Genomic DNA, 26,723 nt, shown 5'->3' on the forward strand with positions numbered 1-26,723 from the left:
CGCGTGCTGGCTGCTGTCTAATCCTGTGTCGCCACGCCTGCTGATGGCCAGGCGTGCCCTTGGGGATACTCTGTGCTCCCTGCCTTGTGGCTGTATGAGGTGAGGTCTGACATATCGGGACTGGAGGAGACCAGGAGATCTGATTCACATCTAAACTCCATCCCAAGTGACTGACTTTGCTTTACACCTGTATGCATACACTGAATTTTAGACCCTGTGAGTAGTACCATTTGCTTCCCCCAGTATGCGAGTTCTGCCTAGAGTCATGCATTATTTATTTAAGTTTATAACAAACACACAGAGAAAAAAAAAAAGTAAATGAATAATGCATGGATGGTTAGCTTACACATTTCAGCTCACAGCTGAGAGAGATGGCAGACAGCAACCCTCATTTTAAGTTCCTTAAGACAATTGCTTTTCTTTCTTCCCCCCAAAACCTCAAGCTGTAATAAAGGTTCTGCTCTTTATCACTTTAGCATTACGCTAAGAAGTCACCAGGACTGAAATCAATTTGTGCTTAAGAGCAGTGTGCCAGACTGGCCACAGATTATACATTAATTTGAATAAGAGATTTTTTAGGTAAGGTGTTCTCCATAGGTGTATTTTTCAGTTTGCTTTGGTCCAGGTTACAGCTGACTCACTCAGTTTGTTTCTCACTTTCTTTAGCATTTATTAATTTTCCAGTACCCCAGCTCATGTGCCAGCCTTGCGTAGTCTGCAGCTCTTAGGGGACCTTTTGTAGAGCATAGAAGGGAAATTGTACGTGTCAATTATTTGTAAAATATGTTTTCTCTCAGAGATTTTAGCCACCATCTTATTCTTGAAATGGAAAAGCCTGAGATTCAGGTAAAATAAACAAATAAGAAAAATGCATATCTTTGAATATTGAAAGAAAATGACACCTGGAAGTGCTTGAAACATTTGAACGCCTTTATGGCAGTTCAACCAACTGTATCCATAAATATTTAAAGCAGTGAATTATTTCTTGAAATTTACATTTTTATGTACTATTTTGGCTTAAGAATTATTGAACAATAAAGATGCTTTCCATAATAATTTCAGCTTTCAAAATATAGCACTTGACTGTGAAAAGATTTGCCCGTGGACATCATATGATTGAGTGAGCTCCCAGCATAACACTGAGCTTCAATATCTCCTAACTCCAAATTAAGGTTTTTAACAGCATGAGGTAACTTAGATCCCATCTGTGTTTCTGGACTTCTCAAATAAAAAATAAAAAAAAAAGCTGTGCAGCAGCTACTGTTACATTTCAGCAGAAAATATATAGATAGATATATATAACTGATTGAATTTCACGTTTTCAGTATAGGATCAATGTGGATAAAGTGGTCATTTAAATCCTGTTGTAGCTTTTATAAAGAGTTACTCCATTTAAAATATACCGGTTTGATTTTTAGTTGATAAGGTCACCACCCCATAGGTAACCATAGCTGGCAGCTACACACGTGTTCTGCTTTCTGCCAATGCCTCATGCCTGACTGCAGGAATGCAAACACGGAGCAATGACTGTGCTTTTATGAGACATTCAGTAATTTGTGCCACTGAGCTTGCTCCATGGAGCTACATTTGCAGCAGGGAGTAGTTAACAGTATAAAAACATCCAAGTGACTGGGACAGTCAACAAAAAGTCCCAGTAATGCACTGTGACCTGGGAGGGGAGCATTCTACATTTCTGGAGCTGTCACAGGCACATTAGAATTTCAGTTGAGCAAGAGATAGCACAGTGTTTGGGTTTTTTATTGAATTTGAATATGATTCCTACTGACATTTATTAAGGCAGCTGAAATTATTCTAAAACCCTTCCTAAAATGTTTGAGAAAAAGTGAGACATTATTTTGTTTTTTCATTTTTTATGTATTTGCAAGTGAGCAGGAAAGCAGTATTACATAAAACTATATAAAGCACTGACTTGTTGTTTTTCTGACTGTGTATCAATGTTACTGATAGTGATCACCAAATAATAATGATTCAGGCTCTGCGATGGGTTACATGACATTATAATCTACATTATAATCTGATTCAATCTGCCTTTCATTTTTAGGATATATTACTTTTCAGATAAACTGAGAACTGAAAATCCCTGAGAAAGGATAGTGGAATACAAATTTACAAAGTCTAGACAGCCAGTTGAAAAGTGATTTTCTTCACCTTATAAAGAAATAGACTATAAGCCAAATCTTTATTTAGTCTGAATATTTCCATAGTTTCCAGCTGGTTGCAGAAAACTGCTGTACTTTGATTCAGCTGATAATGAAACTAAGAATGCACAAATCATTTTTATCAGGCAACAAGTACAAATGCTTCTCTGTTAAGTAAACTGAAGTGGATAAATCCTTAGCTCCACACTCAACAAGAGTGTTTCCACTGCAACTAAGGGCTGACTGCATGAACGTGTGAAATTTCAAGGGGTGGTGTTCAAGTAGTGTCAATGAGGCGCACACAGAGAAGATTTTCACCAAGGTAATCACAGCCTTTCCAGTAGCAGCTGCATGACATAGTAAATTAAATCTATTGAATGATGCATTAAGTTGGTGGGACACTTGCAGGGTCAGATTCTGACCTTTTTTAAAGCATATTTTATTCTTTTGGCTTTTTATTCATTTTGCTGGAGAGGAAAATCTGCAATCTAGACAGCCTCCGGTATCAGTGGGAAAAAGTATTGTGTGCATTTCCAAAGAATTTTGGAACTTGGTTCCTATCTTTGCTTTTCCCAGATAAGCAGTATCTTAAAGAAGTGCATGTTATTGGTGTAAAGAAAAAAATTGTATCTGATTGCATGTAGCTGTTATGCAAAAAAGTACATCATTATTTTTGATAGATCAATGCTCAGAAAAAATATAAATGTATTTTTGTTGATAACTAGTTTTGAACTGTTTTAGTTATAATTCGGGCTCTCTGTCTCTGCACAGCTCTGTATTAGCAAGCCTCTCCGTGCAGTCACAGACAGAGCTTTGTTACAGACACTCCGTAGCAAAGGTCCCTGAAAGGCAGATGTCATGTTATATTGATACAGACTGTTATTCAACCTTGTACCCTGCTGGGGTTACCAACTAGGAAAAGCAAACATGTTTTATTTTCATTAAAGTGTCTTTTTGCATACATTAAAGTAGGTAAGTGACCTAAAAGTTCAAGGAAGAGGTTTGATTTTTGAAGGTCTTTGTCACATAAAATGTCACTGAATCCTATTTATGAGACTTGTTAAACTGGGGTTGTTTCATTGTTGTCTCATGTAGTGTTACTACTGTGAGCAATTAAAACCAGTATCTTTAAGGTTCTAGTATATCCTTAACATTAATTTTTACTATTAACTGGTAATAACTTATTAAATACACTAATATTACATATTGTACTGCATATCCAGTTAGACATTTTTACATGTTTCCTGTATGATGTTTCATTGAGGAAACTTCAGGCTGACTGTGTTGTTGCTCATCAAGTTCATCTGCAGACTGGGATGTCAAAGAAATCAAAACCAACATGAGATTTTGTATCTGCTGTGCATGGATGGGTCTCTACCATATCATAGACATATCTGATATTGCACCTTCCACTGTTTGCAGTAGCAAGGGTAAACTGTGTAGGTTTCTGAGCCGCAAGTTAAAGTTTTTGGAATGTAGTTCTTTTTCTGGGACTCTATCTTCTGAGTAGCAATTACTGTTGGCTAGTCCCAGTTCCTGGCTGAGGGGATAACTGGGAGAGGAAGTGGCTGCTGAGACAAATTTTGCCATTGCATCTCTGGCAGTCCTGCAAAGCCACTGGTGTTCTGCATGGGTTCCATGGGGAGCTTTTTTCATCTCCTGACAGAGATGCAAATGGCTTCTGGTGTTTTCCCTTTGCTTGGCTGTCCCAGATCTTGTGATGTCCCTTGTAGCCACAAAAAAAGATGTTGAGATAGGGTTTAAGGGAGGACTGTCCATCTCTGTCCAAGACTGTAGATACATACAGAAATTAAGGTACATCAGGGGGTTGATTTACCAAACCTGAATGGCTAGAACTGAGGGTATCACATAAGGATGTCTTTGGGATTAAATATGAGGTATAATGTTCCAAACTCAGATGTGATTTTTTTTTTTTTTGGGGGGGGGGGAGGGGTAAAAGGAGGTAAAACAGTTCAGCAAGCTTTGAATAACTGACTAGCACTGTAATTAGCTGTTACAACTAAAAGCAGTCTCATGTTTTTTCTGTGTCTACTTTTTCATGTGAATTTTTCACAGCTACAGATGGAAAAGATCAGGAATGAATTGTTTCTCTGTTCATTGCTCAACCTGCAAGACAAGAAATGAGGGTCTCAAGAAAAGACCAGAAAATCACCAGCCATGAAGAAAGCAGACATCTCTGCTTCACTTGAAAAATCTTTCAATTGTTTTTTTGAATTTCTCCTCCTTGTATTGACTCATGGTGTTGCAAGCAGAAAGTCATTTTCTGACTCCAAGGATTTTCCAACCAAGTGAAATTTTATTCCCTTGGTTATGCTGGGCAGACCCAAAATATGAATACTGGACAGTTTTTTGGATTGTGTGCTTTTTATTAGAGCTTATGAGGAGTAGAGATATGTTGTTTGCACAGTATTGCCTTAGGAGAGAGCTTCCTTAGGAAGTATCTGAGGAAGAACCTGTTCCCACTGAAATGACAGCTGAGAAGAATTCAAGTATTTCCATAACTTGTTAATAAAATCCTATTTTCAAAAATATTTTCCTGACATCTAAAAGTTGTAACAGAAAAATTACATTTTATCCATCTGCTGCATTGTGTATGGTTTTAATAATTAAAAAGGGTATTGAAACCTACATAAACTGAGTAAAATTGTGATATAAATTGCCTTAAAAGATTTATGATTGGTATATATGGAGCATTGAGCAAGACATTGTTACATGATATGGGTAATTAGTAGACGCTCTATAACAAAATGTGCACTTGTGTATTTTGTAGAACCGTTAGATGAGCTGAAGATCAGAAGTCATAGCACCGAACCACTACCAAAGTTGGAAAACAAAGAGAGGGGAGGCCATCACGGGACAGCTTCCTCCAGGGAGCCAGGGAAAGCTCAGGAATGGGATGGAACGCCAGGCCCGCCTGTGGTGTCCAGCAGGCTGGGGAGATCCTCTGTCAGTCCCACCATGTTGGCTGGAAGCAACAGCTCAGGTATGTCAAGTAGCAGAGCAAGGATGATTTCATTAATCTCCTTTGTGATCTGAAGGCTCTCTAAAGATAGACAGTATAGGTAAGTATCCAGCTTCTTTAGAATTCCAAATATCTTCTAGAACCTGCCCTGCCCATTGACTGCTGCACTAACAAGCATTGCGTGGCCTGCTTGTGCTCTGCACTGGAACAGGATTGGGATGGCGGCAGGTGATACAATCATGTAAGCATGCCGTTCATCTGTTTTAAAAGAAGTAAGGAATTTCACTTGACATTGAAAAGGGACACTATGGCAAAGACACCCCCAGGATGGCACCTCAGAGGGAAGCTCATAAATTCAGGTATCACATACAGTAACAAAACCGCACTATGCAGAAACAGGGCCATCTTACTGATCAGCACAGTGAGTGGACACAGGCAGCCATTGCTTTATGTTTGTACATAAATTTCTAGAAAAGTGACTATGGGTTTCAGAAATGTCAAACTCATGCCTATCAATGTCATTAATCAAATTTTATATATATAAAATAGTGAAGTGCCATAAACGATGAAAAATGATGCAGCCTTGTTTATAAATTGACTAAGACAAACAGAACTGATACGTGAATGGTCTTCTATAAACAGATATTTATATCCCTGGCATAAGCATTACATTGCTAATTTTTGAGATTTGGCAGTTCTCTTAAAAGAGTAGCTTCATTGCTTATTGGTTGGATTGTGAAAAATATCTACTTTAAAAACAGTTGGCATATGTGGTACTGGAGCTTCATGGTCAATGTTCAGTAAGCATAAGACCATGAATGAGCTACTCAAACAAGAAATTATTCTGCATGAGAGATCCACTGGGCAGTCAATGGCAGAGATGAGTCTTCACAGTGCCGAGCTAGCAGAGATGCTCACCCCTCACCTGGGGCATCGCTTCCCTGTGTGATAATAGGACTCACATTTTCCCCGCATTGCTGGAAACGACACCTGAAACTCAGTATGTATCTTGAATAGGCTTTGCTGATGTGACATGTCATTTGCGGCAATGGTGTAGTCCAGTTTTTCTTGCTAAAGACCCCCCAAATTGTCCTTCCTGGGGCAGCAAAAGTGACTTATCTGCAAATCTTATTACTCTAGCACAGGTTATTTGGGTGGTACTGCCTTTTGCTTATGAGTCTGTTCTCACAAAACAATCTGGTAGGTAGGAATTTTCCAGATTAGCTCATAGCGTTGTTAAAAGTTCTGTTCCAAGTGTATTAGAGCGTCATCTGTGCTAATGCAGGAAAAAGGATGGGTTTAAAGGTACCACATCAAAGTATTGGGACATCTGATAATTAGACCAAAGGTGTGTACCAACCTTTTTACTTCTGCGAGATGACAGTATGGAGCAGAACGGAAAAGAAATGAAAATTAGAGAGTAAGTTCTTAGCAAAATATAGCACTTCTGTCCAACCTTCCTGCATCAGTTTTATTTCAAAGGGTTGGTTGGTCTCCAAAAGCAGACAAAACATGTTGGCCTCAATATTCATTTGGCATCAGCAAACTGTAATAGTTGTTGAATCATGCCTTGATTTAGTTAGCTGTGACTTTGTCTTACACAGCTAGGACTGTCAAAGAAAAAATATGGAAATATTTTATTGGCTGAATTTTAACTCCTTTTTTTATGATTAAAATCTGAGAGCTGATTATGATTTTTCTTTCCCCACAGTTTTTATGGCATTTCATTTGATGAATAGTCTCTCATCTGCCATGAATATTTTTTCCCCTGTGTCTCTAGCTGTTGCCTGAGCAACATCTTTTACCTTTAATCGATGGAGCATTGCATTCAAAATGCTGTAGACAGTTCTCCTCAATGAACTTAAACATGAACTGTAACAGTTCATTCTCCTCAATTAAATTAGAACTGTAACAGAATGCAAGAAGAGAGTTTTAATACATATGTATGGATACAAATACTTTCTGGTGTCAGAGAAATTCTGTGCTAGGAATTTAGAACTTGTATTTACCACAGGACCAAATAAAATCAGGGCAGTCCCCAGTACGGTCATAGTTGCCTTTGCTCTCTTTCCAACATCAGAGATAAGAGAAAAAAGGCTACTTTTTTTTGTGCAGACATGTCCTTGAAACACCACAGTTCGCTGCCTACTTCCTAGTTCACACTGGTACAGGCATTTATTAGGGCAGTGTTGGAATAATTTAAAGAAAATGGGGTTGAATTGCTCTGCTATAAAACAGAAAGGATGTGAAAGGACTTGTGTGCTCAACAGGCAGCTCCGCTGAGGCACAGATTAACTAGGTACTGGAGTGGTCTGAGTAAATACCTGAGTGAGAGTACTGATTTTTTGTGAGTTCTTCCCATCTCTGTGCCTGCTAGGAAGATCAGAGGGGGAATGATCCATCTCCAAACAGAAGCTTTCTGGTCATTTTGTTTAAATGAGCCTGGCCTGTCAGGTGCATGTGGGTATCACTGCCTCTAATGTCTGATTGTTCTCTCATCTGTCACACAATTTGTCAAGGCTTCTTTCTGTTTCTTGGCATCCTAGCGTTTCTTACGGAAAGCAGTGGAAGTGGTTTGGGGGCATGCTGGCATTTAGGAAAGTCAGCGCAATTGTAGTGAACAGCCAAACGAGATCTGTGAAACAGAAGGCTGTGATAACTTCACTCCAGGAGCTTTGAAGAGTATTTTCTGGAATGTTGCTGCTTTTTTCCTGACTGCAACCATGAAGCATTTTGCATTGCCACCTGCTGCTAGAGACAGGCACTGCGCTGCCTTTTAGATCTCAGCTACTCTGTTGTTGTGTCCTGGTTTTGAATCACAGTTACCTTGTCACTCCGCCAGCCCGTTAGTATTCTGGCTGAAAACATTGTAGAGAATCAGGAAGAAGGTAAATGCCCACCCTTCGTTGGAATTACAGGCTAACGCTGTGGATTTGCAAAAGTAGTGAATAGTTAAGTTCAAGCTCTTTGGGAATGAAGCAATGCCTGGGAAGCCCAAGGTGCAAGATGCATTCATTGGTACAAGAAGGGAGTAGCGACAAAGTACCAGTTCGTGCTAGCTAGGGCTGCTCCACTCAAAGATGACTGAGTACTCCCACCAACACCTATATTTTCTTCTCACAGGCAATATCAGAACATCACTGTGCTATTAAATCCTCAAGGATTCTTTAAGCGAAGGCAACTTAATGCTGGAGTTTTATGTTACCGGGCAGCCTGCCCAACAAGGTCCAGATGAGGATGTGACACTTCCAGACCTTGCCTATGCTGATCATCCATGTTCTCCACATACAAGCTCCCCCCCTAGCAGTGCCGGCAGTTTTACCTAAATTAAAATTAGTACTGGAGCCGTACACTAAGGGCATCGAGCCAGTGCACCAGGAGCCGGGTGTGTGCTCTCTCGAGTGTAGCCACAGAGCCTGACTGCAGAAGTCCACACTGCTCTCTGCAGCAGTGGCATTACGGCTATTTGGAACAAGGCACAATTGTCCTTTTGATGCAGAGCCCCAAGGCTGGCAGTAGCCCATACCAGAAGCTTCAGAGAAAAATAGCAAGAAATTTTAAGGAAAAAAACCCTGCCAGTAGGACATGATTATTCCTTACCTTGTTGCCTCAGTCAATGACACAGACCTGAGACATGACAGTTCAGAACAAATCTTAATTTAAAACATACCCCACCTAATGCAGACAGTTTTTCTCATTTTCTGACCTGGTTTTGAGACCTGCTAAACTTTTGACCTATGGATATCTAGCAACACTGTGTTCCACAGGTTCAGTGCTCCCTTTGTGAAAACAGTTCAGCTTGACAGGCCGCATGCGGTGCTATTTCAGCACTAAGTGGCTTCTGCAGGTTAAGTCCTAAATACTTATTTTAAAGTAACAGAATACTGTGTTTCACCTTAAGGTTTCACAATTTCAAGTTATGTTTCAACTTACTCATCTCTCTTTAGGAGACCAACATGGCCAGGCCAGTATGATGATAATAGGTGTGATTCATTTTTCCACTATGGATGTTTTCTTTTTCTGCCTTTTTTTTTCTTTTTTTTTGCATGTGATTACTCTCAACCTGTCACATCGCCTTGTTTAATTCAAAACGTGCTTCTTGGCAGCTGTAGCAAATAAGCGATATTTCTCTTTTCATGTGCAAAGAAGAGACTGTGACAGGGTAAGAAGCTTCTCCAATGTAAGTGACAGCCAGAGTATTTTTTTTGAATTGAGATTAGGATAGGCAGCATGAAGCCTTCCTTGGATGAATAAAAGAGCTCTTCCCATTAAGATCCAAAAATAAAAATCATGCAGAGCGCTTATATTTCTGGAGAATATAGAAAACCATAGCGCATTGGTATAAAACTGATCAAACATATTTCCACAAAATCTGGTTGCTTTTCAGCATTGTGCTTTATTGAGGAAAATCTCAGCAACATCCTCTGCCCCAGATGCAACCAGCAAAGCATCTATGTCTTTATTTACGATGACAGCACTTGCAGTTGTGCAAAACAGGTCATTTATGTGGATGCTTAAATACATCGCTGAGTACACAATTTTAAGGCAATCGTATTTGTGATTGGGAAGCCTGTATTTCTGTGTTGGACAGTTTCTCCTAAAATTCTCATCCTTAATGCTGTCCTTTGGGGCTGTCTGCTTGCTTATGTCCATGTGTAATTCTACTGGCATTGTCAGGACTCAGCCTAAACCTGAATGCCCAACAATGCTGTTCCCATTGCAGCTGACTACATGTGTGAGTTTACTTCATGCTGAGGTGGCTGTGGTCCCAATCACTAGCACTATTGGGAGTGTTATGGCTGCTGTGGGTGACACATGTGTGGACTGAGACACGGCTGACCTGCCATACCCTGCTAGCACCATGCTGTATCTGCTCCTGGAGGTGGTTCAGGCACTTAGAGAGCAGTGCGCTTTTCATAATATGGCACAATGTGAGGGATGCACCATTTGAAGCTGTGCAAAGTAATGCCACCAAAGTCTCATCAGTTAAATATAGCAGCTAAATCTTATGAACATTTTTGTGCATAACATAACTAAATATGTTATGCAGCTTTCTAGCTACCCTGGACAATCTGTTGAATTGTAACCTCATGCTGCCCATTGATTGCAACAGGCACCTCCAATGGCTACTCAAGTGTGCTGCATCCCCTGGCCCCAGTCCAGTAAAGTACTTAGAACTATGCCTGTGAGTTCCCTAGCTTGGTAGTAGGCTGTTAGCCCTTGTCATCATTTGAGTGGCTTACAGCAGTGTTAAAAGGCTTTACACCTGTGGATGCAGAGAGGGTCCTGTGCTTGGAGTGGTGTCTCTGGAAACCTCCTTCAGGCAGGTTTGATTTAGAACAGAGAATCCACCCGTGCAGTGAAGCACAGTGCAGAGATGGGGTGCCATGCTAACTTTATCAGTACAGAGCTAGATGTATTTTAGCTTGCGTTGTGGACTCTGAGCAAATGCGTCCTCCTCAGAGGACAGTATACACAGAGTCTTTCCCGTGTGCTTATCAGGCTGGCTGATAAAACTGCTCCACACCAAGGGTTACTATCACAAAGAGGACTTCTTAAGACATCTCAAGAGTGCTCATTGCAGATGTTAATACTGAGCTGTCTCAATACCATCTACATGAGATAAGCATGAATCAAACACTAGAAACCATCCCTGAGTTTTGCTGGCAGAAGTTGTTCTTCAAGATTCTCCGCAGTAAAGAGGAAAACCCATTTTCATTCCAGAACCAGAATCGGTATCAATATGCAAGCCTTGCAGACAACCTGAAATGAGCATTTAAAACATGAAAACCGAGAGGTAAAGATACTGAAAGTGGCTGGAGATTGGACATAATTATGCAAGAAGACCTTTTACTACTTTTTAGATAGCCCAAAGCAGAAGTTATTATTTGAAATGACTATTACTATTCCAAAGTGATCAAAATCCAGTTAGCCTCAACACAGTGAATAAGCTGTCCACAGCTGAAAAATGATGTGCTGCAGAATACAGAGCAGTGAGCTGGGCATCACTTATGCAACAAACCATTTATGGGTATTTTTTCCCCCACAGTAGTGTGCAGTGTGAAGATGTTACTCAGAGCACTAATTACAGTAGAATAGAGTATTTATTTGGTCTAAAAATATTCATTCCCACTGAGACCAATGGAATGGTTATTTAAGAAAACTCCAACATTTCCCTTTCACTGCATGACCCAAGTTCCTGAACTTAAAAAGAAAAGCTAGATGGAGCCATCTCTGAAACCTTTTTTTTGGAGAGGATCACCACGGAAATTGCAGTAGTTTCCTTAATACTGTAACATATATTACAGGGAGATAAAGGAACTAATACTTCATCTGTGTGTGATAGGTTTTATTTCTTTGATGCCAGATGAAAGGAGTCTCTTTGGCGAGGAAATGGTAATCTCTTGTTGTTGCACATATATCCAAATTGGAAATTATGACACTTCTCTCTGCTTTCCCAAAGCAAAGAAAACAATTCAGAAGCAATGGCAGACAGTGCCTTGGAGTTTTTTATATGCTGGGTGTCTGATTCTGCTTGTCACAGCAAAAACAGAGTCTCTATTTAGCAGTAGTGAAGAACAACAAGAAAACCCCCAATTCTTGTCCTCTGTGAAACCCCAGCAAAATTCCAGGACAGAACAGACATGAGATCCATTATTATATCTATATTACTGAAAGAAACAGTCAGAAATCTGGCACACAGACAGTGTGAAATCAGAACAAAAACAAATCTAATCAAACCTTCAGAATAACTGCCCAAGTCCAAAAAAAGCAAAACAACAGATTATGTACAAAATGCAAGGTTATGCAGGAGATCAGTCTGCTCCTTTCTGAATGCTTATTGCCGTGTTGACTCGTAGTATGTTTACAGACTGACTAGGAATGACTGAATTGAATAATGCATTCGCTGAACAGCATAAATATTTTTGCTGCTCAGCCAGCTGGATGTTAACCAACCTATTAATAATTAGTTGATGAATATTCACCCATACAGATGCTTTCATTGGTCTAAGTGCTCCAGCTTAAGTGGATAGCTCTTCTCCGTACCCTACTGAATTCTGAAACATCTAAGGAAAATAAGCATTTAAGGTGACAATGAAAAAGCATCAGTGAGATTGGAAGAACACATTTCAGCATGTTGCTCGTAGGTGGCATAATGTACCGGCTGTTCTCGAGTTCCCAAGACGTGCCAGGTGACCCGAAGGACATGCTAGTGATGGACATCTTATTCCTTTCAAACAATGGCCCAACCAGTGGCTAGTGATGAAACTAGAGAGCCACATAGGAAATAGATATATTCGTGTAAACCAAACACAGACAAAGCAGCAGTGTAAATAAGGCACGCGAAAATAAATTTCAGAGAGATGTAAGCAAACGATAGATGAGAAAACATGTGCTTCTAAAGCAAACTTGCTAAACCAGGATTGCACAAGGCACAGGTCCTTCCTCTCTTCTTGAAAACATGAGATTGAATAGGAGGAATTCTTTAAACCCATTGTAAGGGGGCATGGTATTATTATAGTTACTTGTTATTCATGGTAAAGCAGTACTATCAACACTAAAACTGAGAGTGTGTTATTGTACGAAATGTCTGCTGAGTGCAAATGCCCTTCATCTCAGTGTTTACCCACTAAACAGAGAAGACAGGTGCAGGATTGGGAGGAAGGTTTATAAAACATAAGGAGTATGCACGTGTCCATCTGAGTCAAAAGTCAAGGGCTGAGAGATCCTCAGCCATAAACAGGAGATGGAGGGACATGTATTTTTGTAGGGCAGGCAGACTCATTACTCAGGAAAAGCCAGTTTCTTCTAGACCAGATCGGGGGTGTTGAACAGTGGGGTAGCACCCTGGTCTCGGAGTGGCTCAGACACAGAAACCTTCACCCAGGGCTCCCAAGCTGCATGGTCACACTGTTGCATCAGTGTGTTAGTAGTAATAACCTGTGCTGGAACTTAGCGGGGAGCCTCCTGACAAATGCCTCCCTGTACAAGAGCAGAAGGAAAATGAAATAATTGTGTCATTTCTGTGCAGTGCTTCTCTGGAATAGCGCTTTCTCTCAAGGCAACCTCTACTTCTGTAATCACCTTGATTCTGGGGAACAGACTTGAGAATCTGCCACTGTTGATGTTCTGATTGCTCTCCTTTCTTCCTGCTTTCTGTCTCTCAATTCACTGCCATTGATATCAGGTTTCCAAGTTTTTTTGGTGTCATTCCAAATCCCCAAGTGTGACAGTATCCTCAGCACTTTTATACACTCCCTCCTTCATTTTCTGGCATTTCATGCTTTCCTTCAGCACAGGCACTCTTTGGGCTGCCACCTCCCTCAGCTCCGGGATGGAGAAATGAAGCCAGCAGCTACTGTAACTCCTTTAATCACCGCTCTGTTTTATGAGTAGAAAAAGGTATTGGAGGGAGCAACAAGGTCTCCTTTATATGCTTCCCATCTGTCTGCTGTTTTATGCTTTTCAGCATCATGCTTTTCAGCATCAGAGGTGCTATACAAGAGGAAAGGCACCAGGACAAGGAATGGGTTCTGTCTTAATCCCCTTTCTTCTGATCCCGACTTCTGTTCGTGATTCAGCCAATGTTCAAGACTTCAATTAGAAACCAAGCCCGGAGTCTCCATTTCAAGGGGATCCTGGATCCACCGTGTTTCAGTTTACTGCAGCAGTAATCCAGCTCCCATTCACTGATGTATTTTCTTCTCTTCCTTCGCAGAGCCTAAAGCAAGTTGCAGATTAGGTCGGTCTGCGTCCACATCAGGTGTGCCTCCTCCATCCGTTACTCCGCTCAGGCAAGCCAGTGATCTTCAGCCGAGCCAGGTACCATCGTTAGCCAATCGTGAATGACTTCATGTGCTGCAACATGCCAAATGTTTCTCACCTCTGTGTCTGTCATTTGTTACAGTAAATGATTTTTTTGGTTTTCGTCTTTATTTCCTGTGCGTGTGCGTGCATCTGTGTGTGCGCATCTCTCACCAGCAATGAAATTCCACTGGCTACAGCCAGCAGAATTTTCTTTGCTCTTAATTCCTTGTATCCTTTTCTGTCTTCATTCTGTAATATAAATGTAGTAAAACTGTACTGTATGGATTGGCTGGGGGTTTTATTTTTTCATGTTTTCTGTACTTTTTTACTGTCTTTAAAATTTATCAAACTTTGATAAATTTAATCTATGTTTTTTATGTAAATTTCTTTTAAATGTCTTGTCTAAAGCACTTGCACCAATGTTTGTCAATGACTTGTACATACCTGACTTCTGCCCAGTTGTACTTTAATATTTGTGCCAGTCTCACATTTGTTTTGAGCTTAGTGCATGGTTGTATTACACTGTGATTTATCACTGTCCTGAAAACTGCTCTTACAGCAAGTTACTGTGTTTAGTTAAGGCAGCTAGACTCTCTTCAGCTGTAGGCCATGTAATGCTTTACAGGGCTATTAAATAGTCCACTGTAGTTATATTTATTGTGCATTGTTAGGAATCAAAAACCAAATCAAAGGGGTAATATCTCCTTGTATCTTTTTTTTTTTTTTCCTCAGTAAACACAAAAATGCCACATAGACCCTTGAGAAAGGAATGAAAGTGTTTGGGTTTGGCAAATTTCTCCACTAGTGAGAAAATGGAAAAGAAATAAAGACATGGGAAACCTATACTTACCTTCATTTTATATGCTAATACTGATATTGTATCATTTTGCTGTGCAGACCTGTATTATTAGTTTGACAGAACTAACTGCTGAGAGTGGCAATTGAGAGAAGAGGTTTCACTTAAACATAATGTGAATGCTTTCTGTCAGGCTCAAAGCACTCCAGTATTGTGTTACTTGTATGCACATGTACGGGCCTACATAACACTGAGTACGTGTGTGGGTACATATATATGCACAAAGAGACATAAACATGTATGTATATATGTGCACATGCGTATATGTATGCACACACACAAACACCCTTATTTAGGTGGTGAATTTTTGATTGGCTTTCAGGGAATTAGTGCCCATAATCCTATTGAATTTCAATGAGATTTGAGTGGAAAACTCCCTGAGGACTGCTTTGCAATAATCATGTATTTAAGTTGTTTGTAGCTTAATGAGTTGCTTCTAGAAGGTCTTGACCAAAATAGAGAAGAGTAAGGTTAATTTACTCAATCCAGACAGGCAGCTACTTGTTAGGAAGGTTATACGTGGGTAGCCTAGTCCATACGGGTTAAAATACTTTAACCTGCAAAAGTGATGCTATTGTATGACTTCTGAACCCTACTGGACACAATGCCTAACAAAACCTTCCACGTTTCTAAAGCATATTTTACATAAGAAAATCAGATCCATAATGACAGCCCATTTAAACACCATGTCAAGTGTTCCTTCATCTAAGGAAGAAATTAGGGTAACTGTACTTCCAAAGGTTTTGAGTGTCCCAGTGTTCATATAGTATATGATTTTTGATGAAAGGGGTCTTACAGCAGATGTGATGCTTTGCTGGTTACTCAGTGGCAAAGGCACCTTGGGTGTTTTGAAGGGATTTTAGTCTCTCAGTTTATATTAAGAACTAAACAATAAGCCTTGAAAGCAGAAGCTGATGTGATAGAAGAGATAATGAGCCTTTTAGAAGCTGCAGCCAGGGTTCACTGAAACTAGAGGAAAAATCCACCTCACTTCATACAGAAGAAAGGAACAAAGATGATAAGAGGAACTTTCAAGTGACTGTAAAGGGTGATCTTGTTAATTGAATAATGTATGGTATGGACTTGGCTTCACGAAAAACAAGAAAAAACAGTAAAAGCTTTCTCTACCATAAGTCTTCCCTTCAAGTTGTCAATCTCTTACTTACTGTCCATCTATTAAGTTGTCATTTATTATGATGGCATAATTTTTAAAATTTGTGGATTTGACCCTGATTCCCCTCCATGATGGAATGACAAAAATCTTACTATCTCCCTGGCAGGTACAAACATTACTTTGTATTTTTTTATACACTGATTCTATCTTAATGTGCAAAAAATCTGTGACAGGCGAAATGTGTTTGGAAATGACTGGGTTGTTAGCCCATTCTGAATCTGACAGATTGTGGCATACAGGGTATTTGTTTTCCTGTGTTGTGGCTATTGATTGTATTGATACTAGTTTCCTTAACCACATCGTAATCAGCAGTTAGACTTGCCAGAAGATTAAGAGGACTCGTCCTGTTATCCATCTCTTTATTGATGAGGTGGGCACAGCTAACATTCATACAGGGATACAGGATCTGGGAGAAGGTAGATTACTGTTAATCAGTTTTCTCAAATCTTCATGGATCCCAAATGGATGTTTTTCAAAATATTTACCTTGGGAAAAAAAGTCAGATTTGCATCTGGTCTCTCAAGGCCCATCATTTTTAATACAGAATCATTCAAGGAAGCGGTGAGGATGCTTAGTAATTAAAAATAGGTCTGAACTAAGGGAGCCTATGTTATAATTCCAATCAAATATTGGCTAATTCTGTAACTATTGACATTTAACTCCTCTATGCCTTATTTTCTTGTTTACTGGCGTAGGAATTGTGAGGATTAGCCAGTTAATATTCATGGAACATATTTATGGTATATTGATGGTAAGCATTACAGTGATCATATATAAATAAAAAGAAAGAGCTTACAAGCAGAGATGAATAATGTGGCTGGTCTCTGATGGAGAACACTTTAAAATTCTATACCATAGTGGCAGCAGTTACCAACACCTGAGAGCATGTCATCTGTACTTAGTTGTGGTAAACAGTGAGGGCACTGGTTGCAGGAAGTAACCTTGGATGAGGCTGTGAATTGACTCAATTTAATCTGAAAGATGAACATAAGTTTTTGTTGGAACTGAAGTTAACAACTGTGTAAGGACAAAGTTTAAGAAATTAAGGAAGCAGCTGAGGAAGTCAAGTGGGGAGCTTGGAACTGCAATATGGCAGAAGCATGGAATATATTTGAGCTACAAAAGTGGCATATAGCAGTAGTTCCTAAATACATATCTTAATATAAATATCATAAAGAGACAAGTGTAAGTAGCAAAGAAGTGTTCTAGATATCGCAGAATCTAATGCCTTGTAAAGAAAAAAAAAGAAAAGAAGAAGGAAAGAAGTAAATCTTAAAGGCACAGTAGCAGGCCATCCCCATGTGCCAAAAGACGAACTGGCCAGAAAAGCCACCAGCCTGGCTGAAAAGAGCTTTGGCTGGAACTCAGGATTAAAAAAAAAGAGAATTTACAACCTTTGGAAGAAGCGGCAGGCAACTAAGGAGGACTACAAGGGTGTTGTGAGGTTTTGCAGGGAGAAAATGAGAAGGGCAAAAGTCCAGTTAGAACTTAAGCTGGCTACTGCCATAAGAAACAGTAAAAAATCTTTCTATAAATACATTAGAAACAAAAGGAGAGCTAAGAAGAACCTCCATCCTTTATTGAATGCAGGGGGAAGCATAGTGGAAAAGGCTGAGGTACTTCGTGGCTCCTTTGCCTCAGTCTTTACCAGTAACACCAGTTGTTGTCTGGGTTCCCAGCCCCCTGAGCTAGCAGTCAGGGATGGGGAGCAGAGTGAAGCCCCCATAACGCAAGGGGGAACGGTCAGCGACCTGCTACACCACTCAGACTTACACAGGTCTGTGGGGCCAGGCGGGATCCACCCGAGGGTACTGAGGGAGCTGGGGGAAGAGCTCACCGAGCCCTTTGGGTCATTTATCAGCAGTCCCGGCTAACCGGGGAGGCCCCAGAAGACAGGAGCTTTGACAATGTGATGCCTGTGCACAAGAGGGGCAGGAAGGAGGATCCGGGGAACGACAGGCCTGTCAGCCAGACCTGGGTGCCAGGGAAGACCATGGAGCAGATCATCCTGAGTGCGATCGCACGGCACGTGCAGGACAGCCAGGGGTCAGGCCCAGTCACACGGGTTTATGACAGGCCGGTCCTGCTTGACTAACCTGATCTCCTGCTATGACAAGGTGACCTGCCCAGTGAGTGAGGGTAGGGCTGTGGATATGTTGTCTGCCTCGACTCTAATAAAGCCTTTGGCACCATTTGCCACAGCATTCTCCTGGAGAAACTGGCTGCTCATGGCTCGGATGAGTGTACTCTGTACTGGGTAAAGAACTGGCTGGGTGGCCAAGCCCGGAAAGTGGTGGTGAATGGAGTCACATCCAGCTGGTGGCCGGTCACAAGTGATGTTCCTCAGGGCTCAGTACTGGGGCCTGTTTAAAATCTTTATTGACGATCTGGATGAGGGGATCAAGTGCACCCTCAGTAAGTTTGCAGATGACACCAAGTTGAAGGGGGAGGCTGATCTGCTTGAGGGCAAAAAGGCTCTATGGAGGGATCTGGACAGGCCGGATCAATGGGTCACTTGTATGAGGTTCAACAAGAAGAAAGGCCAGGTCCTGCACCTGGGTCACAACAGTCCCATGCAAGGCTACAGGCTTGGGGAAGAGTGGCTGCAAATCTGCCTGGTGGAAAAGGGTCTGAAGGTGCTGGTTGATGGCCAGCTGAACATGAGCCAGCAGTGTGCCCAGGTGGCCAAGGTGGCCAATAGCATCCTGGCCTGTATCTGAAATAGTGTGACCATCAGGACTAGAGGAGTGATTGTCCTCCTGTACTCAGCATTGATGAGGCCATACCTCAAATGATGTGTTCAGCATTGGGCCCTTCACTATGAGAAAGATGTTGAGGTGCTGGAGTGTGTCCAAAGAAGTGCAGCGGAGCTGGTGAAGGGTCTGGAGGACAAGTCTCATGAGGAGCAGATGAGGGAACTGGGATTGTTCAGCCTGGAGAAAAGGAGGCTCAGGGAGGGCTTTGTCGCTATCTACAACTGCCTGACAGCTGTAGCGAGATGGGAGTTGGTCTCTTCTCCCAAGTAACAAGCAATAGGCAAGAGGAAATGGCCTCAAGTTGTGCCAGGGGAGGTTTAGATTGGATATTAGGAAAAAATTATTCACTGAGAGGTTTGTCAAGCATTGGAACAGGCTGCCCAGGGAAGTGGTGAGTCACGATCCCTGGAGGTATTTAAAAGATGTGTAGATGTGGTGCTTAGGGATATGGTTTAGTCGTGGACTTGGCTGTGCTAAGTTAACAGTTGGACTTGATGATCTTAAAGGTTTTTTTCCAACCTAAACAAGAGAATGGAAAAATGTTCTAGAAAGTACAGTAAGTTATACCTTGGAGATAAGAGATGTGTGAATAAAATTAGTTAAATAGTGAAAGTCTATCTGATTTTGGCCTTTATATGGAAATAAAAACTAGTACCATTTGTTTGTAACCATCCAAGTGGACAGAGAACAGTAGAAGTTAATTACCACGTGAGGTTTATGAAGTGGAATAAACATGGTCCAAGGATGTGCTGATAACTAACTCATTCACCCATATTGCTGGGGCCTCTGTGCTGGTTTCTGAGACTTCTGAAGCGGGCATGGTCATCAGGTGTTTCACCCTGCAGTAGTAAATGCTGAGTCATATCAGGGGACCCCCATAATGAACAAGATTGTTCACTTGTGTAAAGCAAGCAGGATTTGGAGTCACAGGTATCACTGCAATGCAGTGATGTTTCCCTGCGTTCTATCGTTCTCCACATCTTCACCTCAGGGTAACAAGGGATTATGCTCTGTTGATGGACTCAGAAATCCCTGTTGCATGCAGGATGCACGTGCACTGAGCATGTCTGTCACAAAAGAAGAAAGTGTTTCAAGCAGTCTGCCCTGTGGAAGTCCCTCTGCTGGAGAGCAAAGCGTCTTGCATCCATGTTTTTGATGTACATAAAATCATCTCTAGGTCACTGCCAGGCTTCTCCAAAACAGTATTCAGCACACCAAAAAACCCACTGGTTTTTGGAAAGAAAAAGGAACCAATATAACTATCTCTGGATATTTTGCTGCAAATGAATTTTGCAAAGTGAAGCTTGTTTTTGTTAAGATGTAGACAGCTATTGGAAAATCCCATGTATTAAGCTGCAGAGCAGCACAGCAGCGTGTTTATAATGAAGATCCATGACCTAAGAAAAAGACAATTTTTGAAAACAAAACTGGAGGTTACAGTGTGGTATTTCAGCTTTTCTGCAAAGCAGAGCCTATTTTCAGACAGATTTCCACAAAACTGTGTACCTTATCTGCAAATGTGCAGTCTCTCCTCATCCTGCCTGTTACTGGCTTTTAAATGGGGAGACAGCACAGTCCTTCACTGTTGCCTCCTTGAGGTATGTTATCTTAATTCTGAAGGTTTGCATGCCTCCTAAGGTCTGTTGTCTTCTTGTGGGGAGGACTGGGCAGAGATATCTAGCTCCAATTTAAGCAAGGGAAGAAGATTTAAACTTTACAGTGATAATCAAAGTAAAATCCAAAAGCCATGCTGAGATTAGAAGGAATAACTCAGAGGGGAGAATGAGGATACAAGGACAGCTATGAATTAAGGAGTCTCAACTGGCGTTGAAGGAATGAAGAAAAAGCTAGAAAATACATCAGAATCAGCACTGAAATTTTTTGTGGCTTATTTTTTCAACAAAAAAGCAACTCAGTTCGTTACTTGCCTGGTATCTGCCTGTGCCCCCAGCCAGTTGAGATGGCATTTTTCTTCCCCCATACGACCCTATCAGTGAATGTGACACAGAAAGGCCATGTGATGGATGAAGTAACCATCACCTTCCAAAACTGAGGAAGCCTTTCACTTATTTTATGATTTATCCAAATATAATACAGCAAAGGGGAAAGGCCTCCCATTCACAGAATGGACTTGACCGTAATTGTCTCGCACCAAATGAAGTGAATCCATCAACAGTTTATTTGAGCATGTGTCTTTGATAGGCAAGAATTTTAGGTACAGGTTGGCTCCTTAAATTCATATTTAGGTAGTTAAATAATAAAACAGACTTGTAGAAGGACCATGTGTACTCTTTAGCTGAGATCTACCCTACCTACCTCTGAGATGTCTAAGCTGGGTATAATATAGGTGCCCTGTGGGTTGTATGAAGAGAGGCACCTGCCGAGGGATTCACCCAGCTAAACCCTCAGTGACTGTGCAGGGCTGTACGTCTCTTACCTGGGATAACCCTGTAGTTTAGCCTCCTCATTTAACCACCTCTATTGGCTGTGGAAAGTCAGCTGGGATCATTCCTGCTCTGTGTGTCAGAGGCTCCTGGACATGTACGACTGAGCAGGTAACAGCCGTTAAGACCTCCATCGCTAGGTAATGGACATTTATACCTTTTCAGACTTAACCCATGGGTGCTGAGTGTTGTGGAGAAGCTACATGGGTGATATGGCTGGGTCCTACCTAAGCTTTGAAATGGCGTGGTTTGGGCATCTTCCCTCCTGCTGGGCTTCAGAGCAGAGTGAGACTGGGAGTGTGCCCAGTGGTGCTGGGGGTGGGGGGTGGGGGTGGCTGGCTCTGGCCTCTTGGTGCTGGGGGGTGAGCTGGCTCTGGTGTCTTGGTCCTGAGGGGGTGGGTGGGACTGGCACTGGTGTCTCGGGGCTTGGGGTGGGGGTGGGCTGGCTCTGGCTTCTCACCCCTGCCCTCGCCAAGGGAGCTGTTGTAAGGAGGTGGCAGTCCAAGATTTGCCGAGTCCTGAAAGCAAGAGGCAAGGATTTTCCCAGCATCGTTTTCAAATGCATTAAAGTATGCAGAGAAGTAGAAAGCAGATTTTCTGCTTTGCACATGCCGCTGGAAGGGGTTTTGTCGTTGTCTTGTCCGGTTGGTCAGAGATAGGTTAACGCCACTGGTTTGTGTTTGGCAACAACATGAGAAAATAGCCCCCGTATTGCTTGGGCCTGAGCCGGAGAAGTCCCGGACGCAAATGCACTTTAATGGCTGTTCACAATGAACAGCCTGGAAAATCCAAAAGGATTAGGACAAGCTTTATTTCCCCCCGAGCCGGGGGGCGGGGGGCTGCCTGCGGCCCGCAGCGCTGCGCTGCCCGGCAGCGGGTTACAGCCCTGCGCCGCTGGGGCCCGCCCCGCCCCGCCCCGGGGCCCATGGCGCCGCCTGGCGGGCGGCCGCGCCGCTGCCGCGCTGCCCGCGGAGCGGGGCTCACCCCGCAGCCAGGCCGCTCCGCTCCTGCCCGGCCTGCGAGGCTGCCGCTCGGCGCTGCCGGGGCACAGCGCACGGGGAGGGGGGCCTGTTCCCGTCCTGCAGGAGCTTCATCCGAATTTTCTAGGAGAGGAATTCTTGAGTTTAAGGAGGGTGGTGTGGGTGTGCTGCGGTGGCTTTTCTCTCCGCGCTGGCTGGGGCGGTGGGTGCTGCATCAGGGAATTGCAAGAACCGGTGCAGCAGCGGCTGCGCGGTCCCTGCCGGTGCCAGCTGCAGTGCGCTCCCGGGCTGCGGCCCTGCACAGCTCTGCGGGTCCGGGGAGGCGCGCACCAGCCTCACCTGCTGCATCCCGGGGTCTTCCACACAGCAGCTGCGGTTAACGTCTTGGTTAAGACTCAATATTTAGGTGATCCAATTAAAACACGTGCGGTCTACCGTGGGGAGAAAAAAATCCAGCGTTAAAACTGGTGTGAGACCTTCTCTTCAAGGCAACTATTACTTAGTTTTGTGCTGTAGCTGCAAAATCCTGAGCACATGTTCTAACCGTTCCATTTTAAAACAAAAGACTGAAGGAAGGGGAATGCGACAAAGGAGAAGCTGGGAGAGAGATTTAGCTGCTCTCCACATGCATTCTTAGAACATGTGGTTTAAATGCACTATAAACTCATTGTAAGAAATTTACAAAACTTCAGAGAAATAATTTAGAGTTGAATTTGGACAAGTACTGAGTACTCTTTAGCAATGCAGCTACATATTTGTCTCATACCTAAGTTTGTTAATAACTCTGTACTGGGTTAACTATGCACCACAAGCCCAGCTCTTAATGTCTCTAGCCTTAGCTGTGTATACAAAGCATATTATAGCCCTTGTGTGCCTTGTAAGCACTGTGTTTGCCCTCCAGTTAATGAATGCAAGAAAGGTAGTTTGTTACTATTACGGCTATAATTATTTTTGAAGGCACGTAGACAAAGTACTTCCCCAACGAATTGACATCGTCATGCTGTAGTTGGCAAATGTGCATCTGAAAGCGTATGGGATCTATGCTACTCTGTGAGCATAAAGAAAGCGTCTGTGCTCTTTTATTATTCTCAGCTTAAAGTTGCCGTTTTCCCCAGCAATACTGTACAAGAGTTCAAAGGAGTCAGTAAACACTCTGTAGGCGCTGGGCTGCATAGCAGGGCTGGGCTCCTGACTGCTGCATTTAATGAATTCTGCTGCTGAAAAATGAGCACCTATAAATCAAGATCCACTGTTCCGTATCAGACCCCAGCAGTCTGGTTTTAACTTCCCGTATATGACAGAAATACAGTCATTGCAGGTGGGTGCAGAACTCTGTATGTTCAAGTATTCTTTCATCCCATTTGAACACTAGGGAAATGGTAACAAAACAAAAACAAGCAAACAAAAAGTGTGCTAGTAAGAGGATTCATGGCTGCTACATAGCATCAACCCATGTCATCGCTCAGTACTGTAAATGTTCGCTAGATGCACTCCTTGGTGAATCACATGCTAGTCTGAAACTAGCATCAAACTGTAGTGATTCTGCTTTTGTGACTCTAGTAAAGCAGAAGGATTTGCAATAAAAGAACCAACTTCTGTTGTATTTCCTTTCTGTCCAAAGGGGAAAAAGGATCCCCCTGGGCTGCTGGTTAAAGATCTCAGGGGAGATACAGTCCCAATTTCCTATTCAAAGGGAAAATCAAACTACTGTCCTAATTGCCACTGTGGTATGACTTTCTCTGTCCCTCTTTTTTTCCTCTTATTTTCAAAGTTTTGAAAGTCTATTGTGTATTTTGGATGTAGAATTGCAAAACATATGAAACAATTCATGGGATGTGGCAATTGTGTTCTTCTCCTCCTTGTGTGTAAATTCCAAGTGTTCCACTTCAGCCAGTGCAATGCCTCTGAGATCTCTGTCTCTGTGCTGCTGGAGCCAAGATTATGGTTGTTCCTTCTTGATACTTGATCTTTTTCTTCATTCAAAATGTATGTCCACAGTGTGGGAACAGTCCCATGCCTCTCGCTCTGTAATCAGAGTCCCATGGGGTTTTGGTCTGGACTTTCTATACACTATTTATTGCTTTGGATGGTAGCTTCTATTTTTGCCTGTGAAGCTATTTCCTTAAAGGGACTTAATTACTCCTTATGTTTAACCATCACCTTTAATAAAGCTTGGGATAGTCACTGGATCCAAAACCTGCTTAATGTTGGCCACTAGGATCTACCACAGTAACATCTGTGGTGGTGTCTAAGAGTCGCAGTTAAAAATAAGGTCCCCATGTTGGTAGACAATGTGTGTAGAACAAAGACTGTTCTCCCCCAAGGATATGTAACTCAGTGTAAAATATGAGAAAGTAAGCAGTTGCAGATGGGAGTAGATTGGTAAATATGTGACTGTCAGGAATTGCTTAAGCTTCGGTTTATGTGAAATTAGAAAGTGCAAAAACTATTTGGGGTGCAATCTACTGTATCTTTGACAGTAATTTTAATTAGTTTTATGTGCCACTAATACTATGAAATGCACTTGAATGTCTAAAATGAGAAAACCAGGTAAATCTTCCTAGGAACATTTTACAAATGATGTTTCTCAAATGGCCCTTTCATGGAGAAGTCCTGCTCCTCCAGTGAAGTGTTTAGTATCTGTGTAGGTGAAAGCAAATGAATGTAGGTATAGACTGAATTTTGTGGATGCTGGTTTTGCAAGTATCTGGGAGGAGGAAACTCCTCGGGGTCCTAGCTGGGAGGATGGACAAGCATGGAGGAACCCACGGTGGGGTACAATGAGAAACCCCTGGCACAAGCACTTCATTGACAGGACATGGGCCAACTTTACGTTGGGATGACACCTGGATTTGACCAGCATGTGGCCTCAGTGTTTTTAAAAATCTGAATCATACACAGCCATAGGATTTTGCCTTCTTGTACAGGCTGAATGTTCACAAGAGTCAGGGATGAGTCACCGCACTGACTGCCAGAGGTGCAGGGGCGTGAGCTGTGTCCTGAAATGTCACACAGCCATCGGGGGAGTTTGCACTGCTGGAAGTCGGTGAGAGTTTGGATTTCCGAGGATGCTTTTGTGCCTTTACAAAGTGCAGCAGAGCCCCAGGGCCACGAGAGGGAGCGGTTGGATCACTTTAAGCAATTCCATTTTTCCCCTGCAAGGACAAATATCTTGCACGCATGAAGGCAAAATTCTGCTGTCGCCAGTCCAGCTAAATATGCTGTCAACATTTTGGATGAGAGGAACAACAAGAATGTTAATGCTTTAGGGATGGCTCAACATTGCATTGTGTTGAGTTTCAGCTTGAAGCTGGTCTTACATAATCAGTGCATGGGTCTCGAGCAGTGCAAATCGTTTCTAAATATACAAATACATAATATTAATTGAAAAAGAAAGAAAGAAAAGCAAACGCAAACCTTGAAGTGGATGGAATTGCCACATCCATCATCCCTCACCTCCAAGGCATGCCTGACTGATTGGCATGAGAAGCAAATGTGTCAAAGCTGTCTTCTGTTGGCAGACAGCCCTGCTGCTGCTGTCCCAACATCTTTTCTTCAGCATCCAGCTGGACTGGTCGTGCAGCAGAAGCAGGTCACTGCCTTGCTGGCTCCTGCTTTGCCAGCACTCTGAGTTAAGCGTGTGAGGGAGTGCGTGCTCGGCAACCCTCGCACTGCCACAGTGGGCTCTGGTTCAGGGCATGGGGGATGCTAGGCAGAGGCGGACCTTGGCGCACGCCACAGTCGTGGTAGGTCCCAAGGCCCAAGCATGGCTTTGGGATTTGGCTTTTTCTCCTCCATACCTCGATAGGATGGGTTTTAGGCACAGAAATGATGTCTCAGGGAGGAGCAGTGACAGGTGAGAGCAGGTCAGCTGTCAGCTGTGGAAGTAATGCCACAGTAGCAGTGACCAGCCTCTGAGCACCAGACCTAGGGTTGGTGTTCATGCCTTTCCTCACCTTCGAGTGCTGGCTTGGATGCCGCTGTATCAGCTGGGATGGGAGAGAGTGGGAGGAAGAATATTCCATTCCCTTACTCTGATCTCTTCTTGTTCTTGCACAGGCTTTGTAAGCTTGCCAGCAGAGTACACAGGAAGAGACTAATTCCCTCACAGGAGTTGTTGAAACTTTCAAATACAACAATATTCTGAAAAAGAATGCAATACAGCACTTGTGAGGGTTTTCACTTCCCTCTCAACACTTTTTGGCTGTCTTTACCTGGTTGTTTCTCAGGTTGGGAGCTACAATTTCTTTAAAAGGCGTAGAACAGGCATAAGAAGATGTCATCTGCATGGTCTGTGGTTTCAGGGGGTTGGTGATGTGGTGCCTGTTTTTTTACAGAATTGGGGCAGTGTGTTTCACTACTTTGGAAAATAGTCTCACCTCAACAGGGAACTACATGGAGACAGGTACTGCAGCCAGTGCAGCACGATGTGGGTGGTTGTTCACTGGAGGGTGAGGTACCCTCCAGAGCCCCTGGAAGCTGGTGAGAACTGTGTCCTGCTGGAGCCTGAGGGCTTGGACATGGGGGCAACAGCCAAGCATGGCCTTCACACCCAGACCTTTC

The 26,723-nt window shown here is 42.6% G+C and overlaps 1 protein-coding gene across 4 annotated transcripts in view; it reads left to right on the forward strand.

Annotated features, from left to right (window-relative positions):
• NYAP2 (neuronal tyrosine-phosphorylated phosphoinositide-3-kinase adaptor 2) overlaps positions 1-26,723 on the forward strand; it is a 147,110-nt gene that overhangs the window by 102,513 nt on the left and 17,874 nt on the right. For all 4 annotated transcript variants that reach the window (XM_037407461.1, XM_037407459.1, XM_037407458.1 and 1 more), the window contains 2 exons: positions 4,951-5,163; positions 13,862-13,965. In XM_037407461.1, the coding sequence (XP_037263358.1) occupies positions 4,951-5,163; positions 13,862-13,965 (317 nt within the window). The remainder of the gene's footprint in view (positions 1-4,950; positions 5,164-13,861; positions 13,966-26,723) is intronic.

Source organism: Falco rusticolus, chromosome 13 (genome assembly GCF_015220075.1).
Source record: "Falco rusticolus isolate bFalRus1 chromosome 13, bFalRus1.pri, whole genome shotgun sequence".
Taxonomy (NCBI): domain Eukaryota; kingdom Metazoa; phylum Chordata; class Aves; order Falconiformes; family Falconidae; genus Falco; species Falco rusticolus.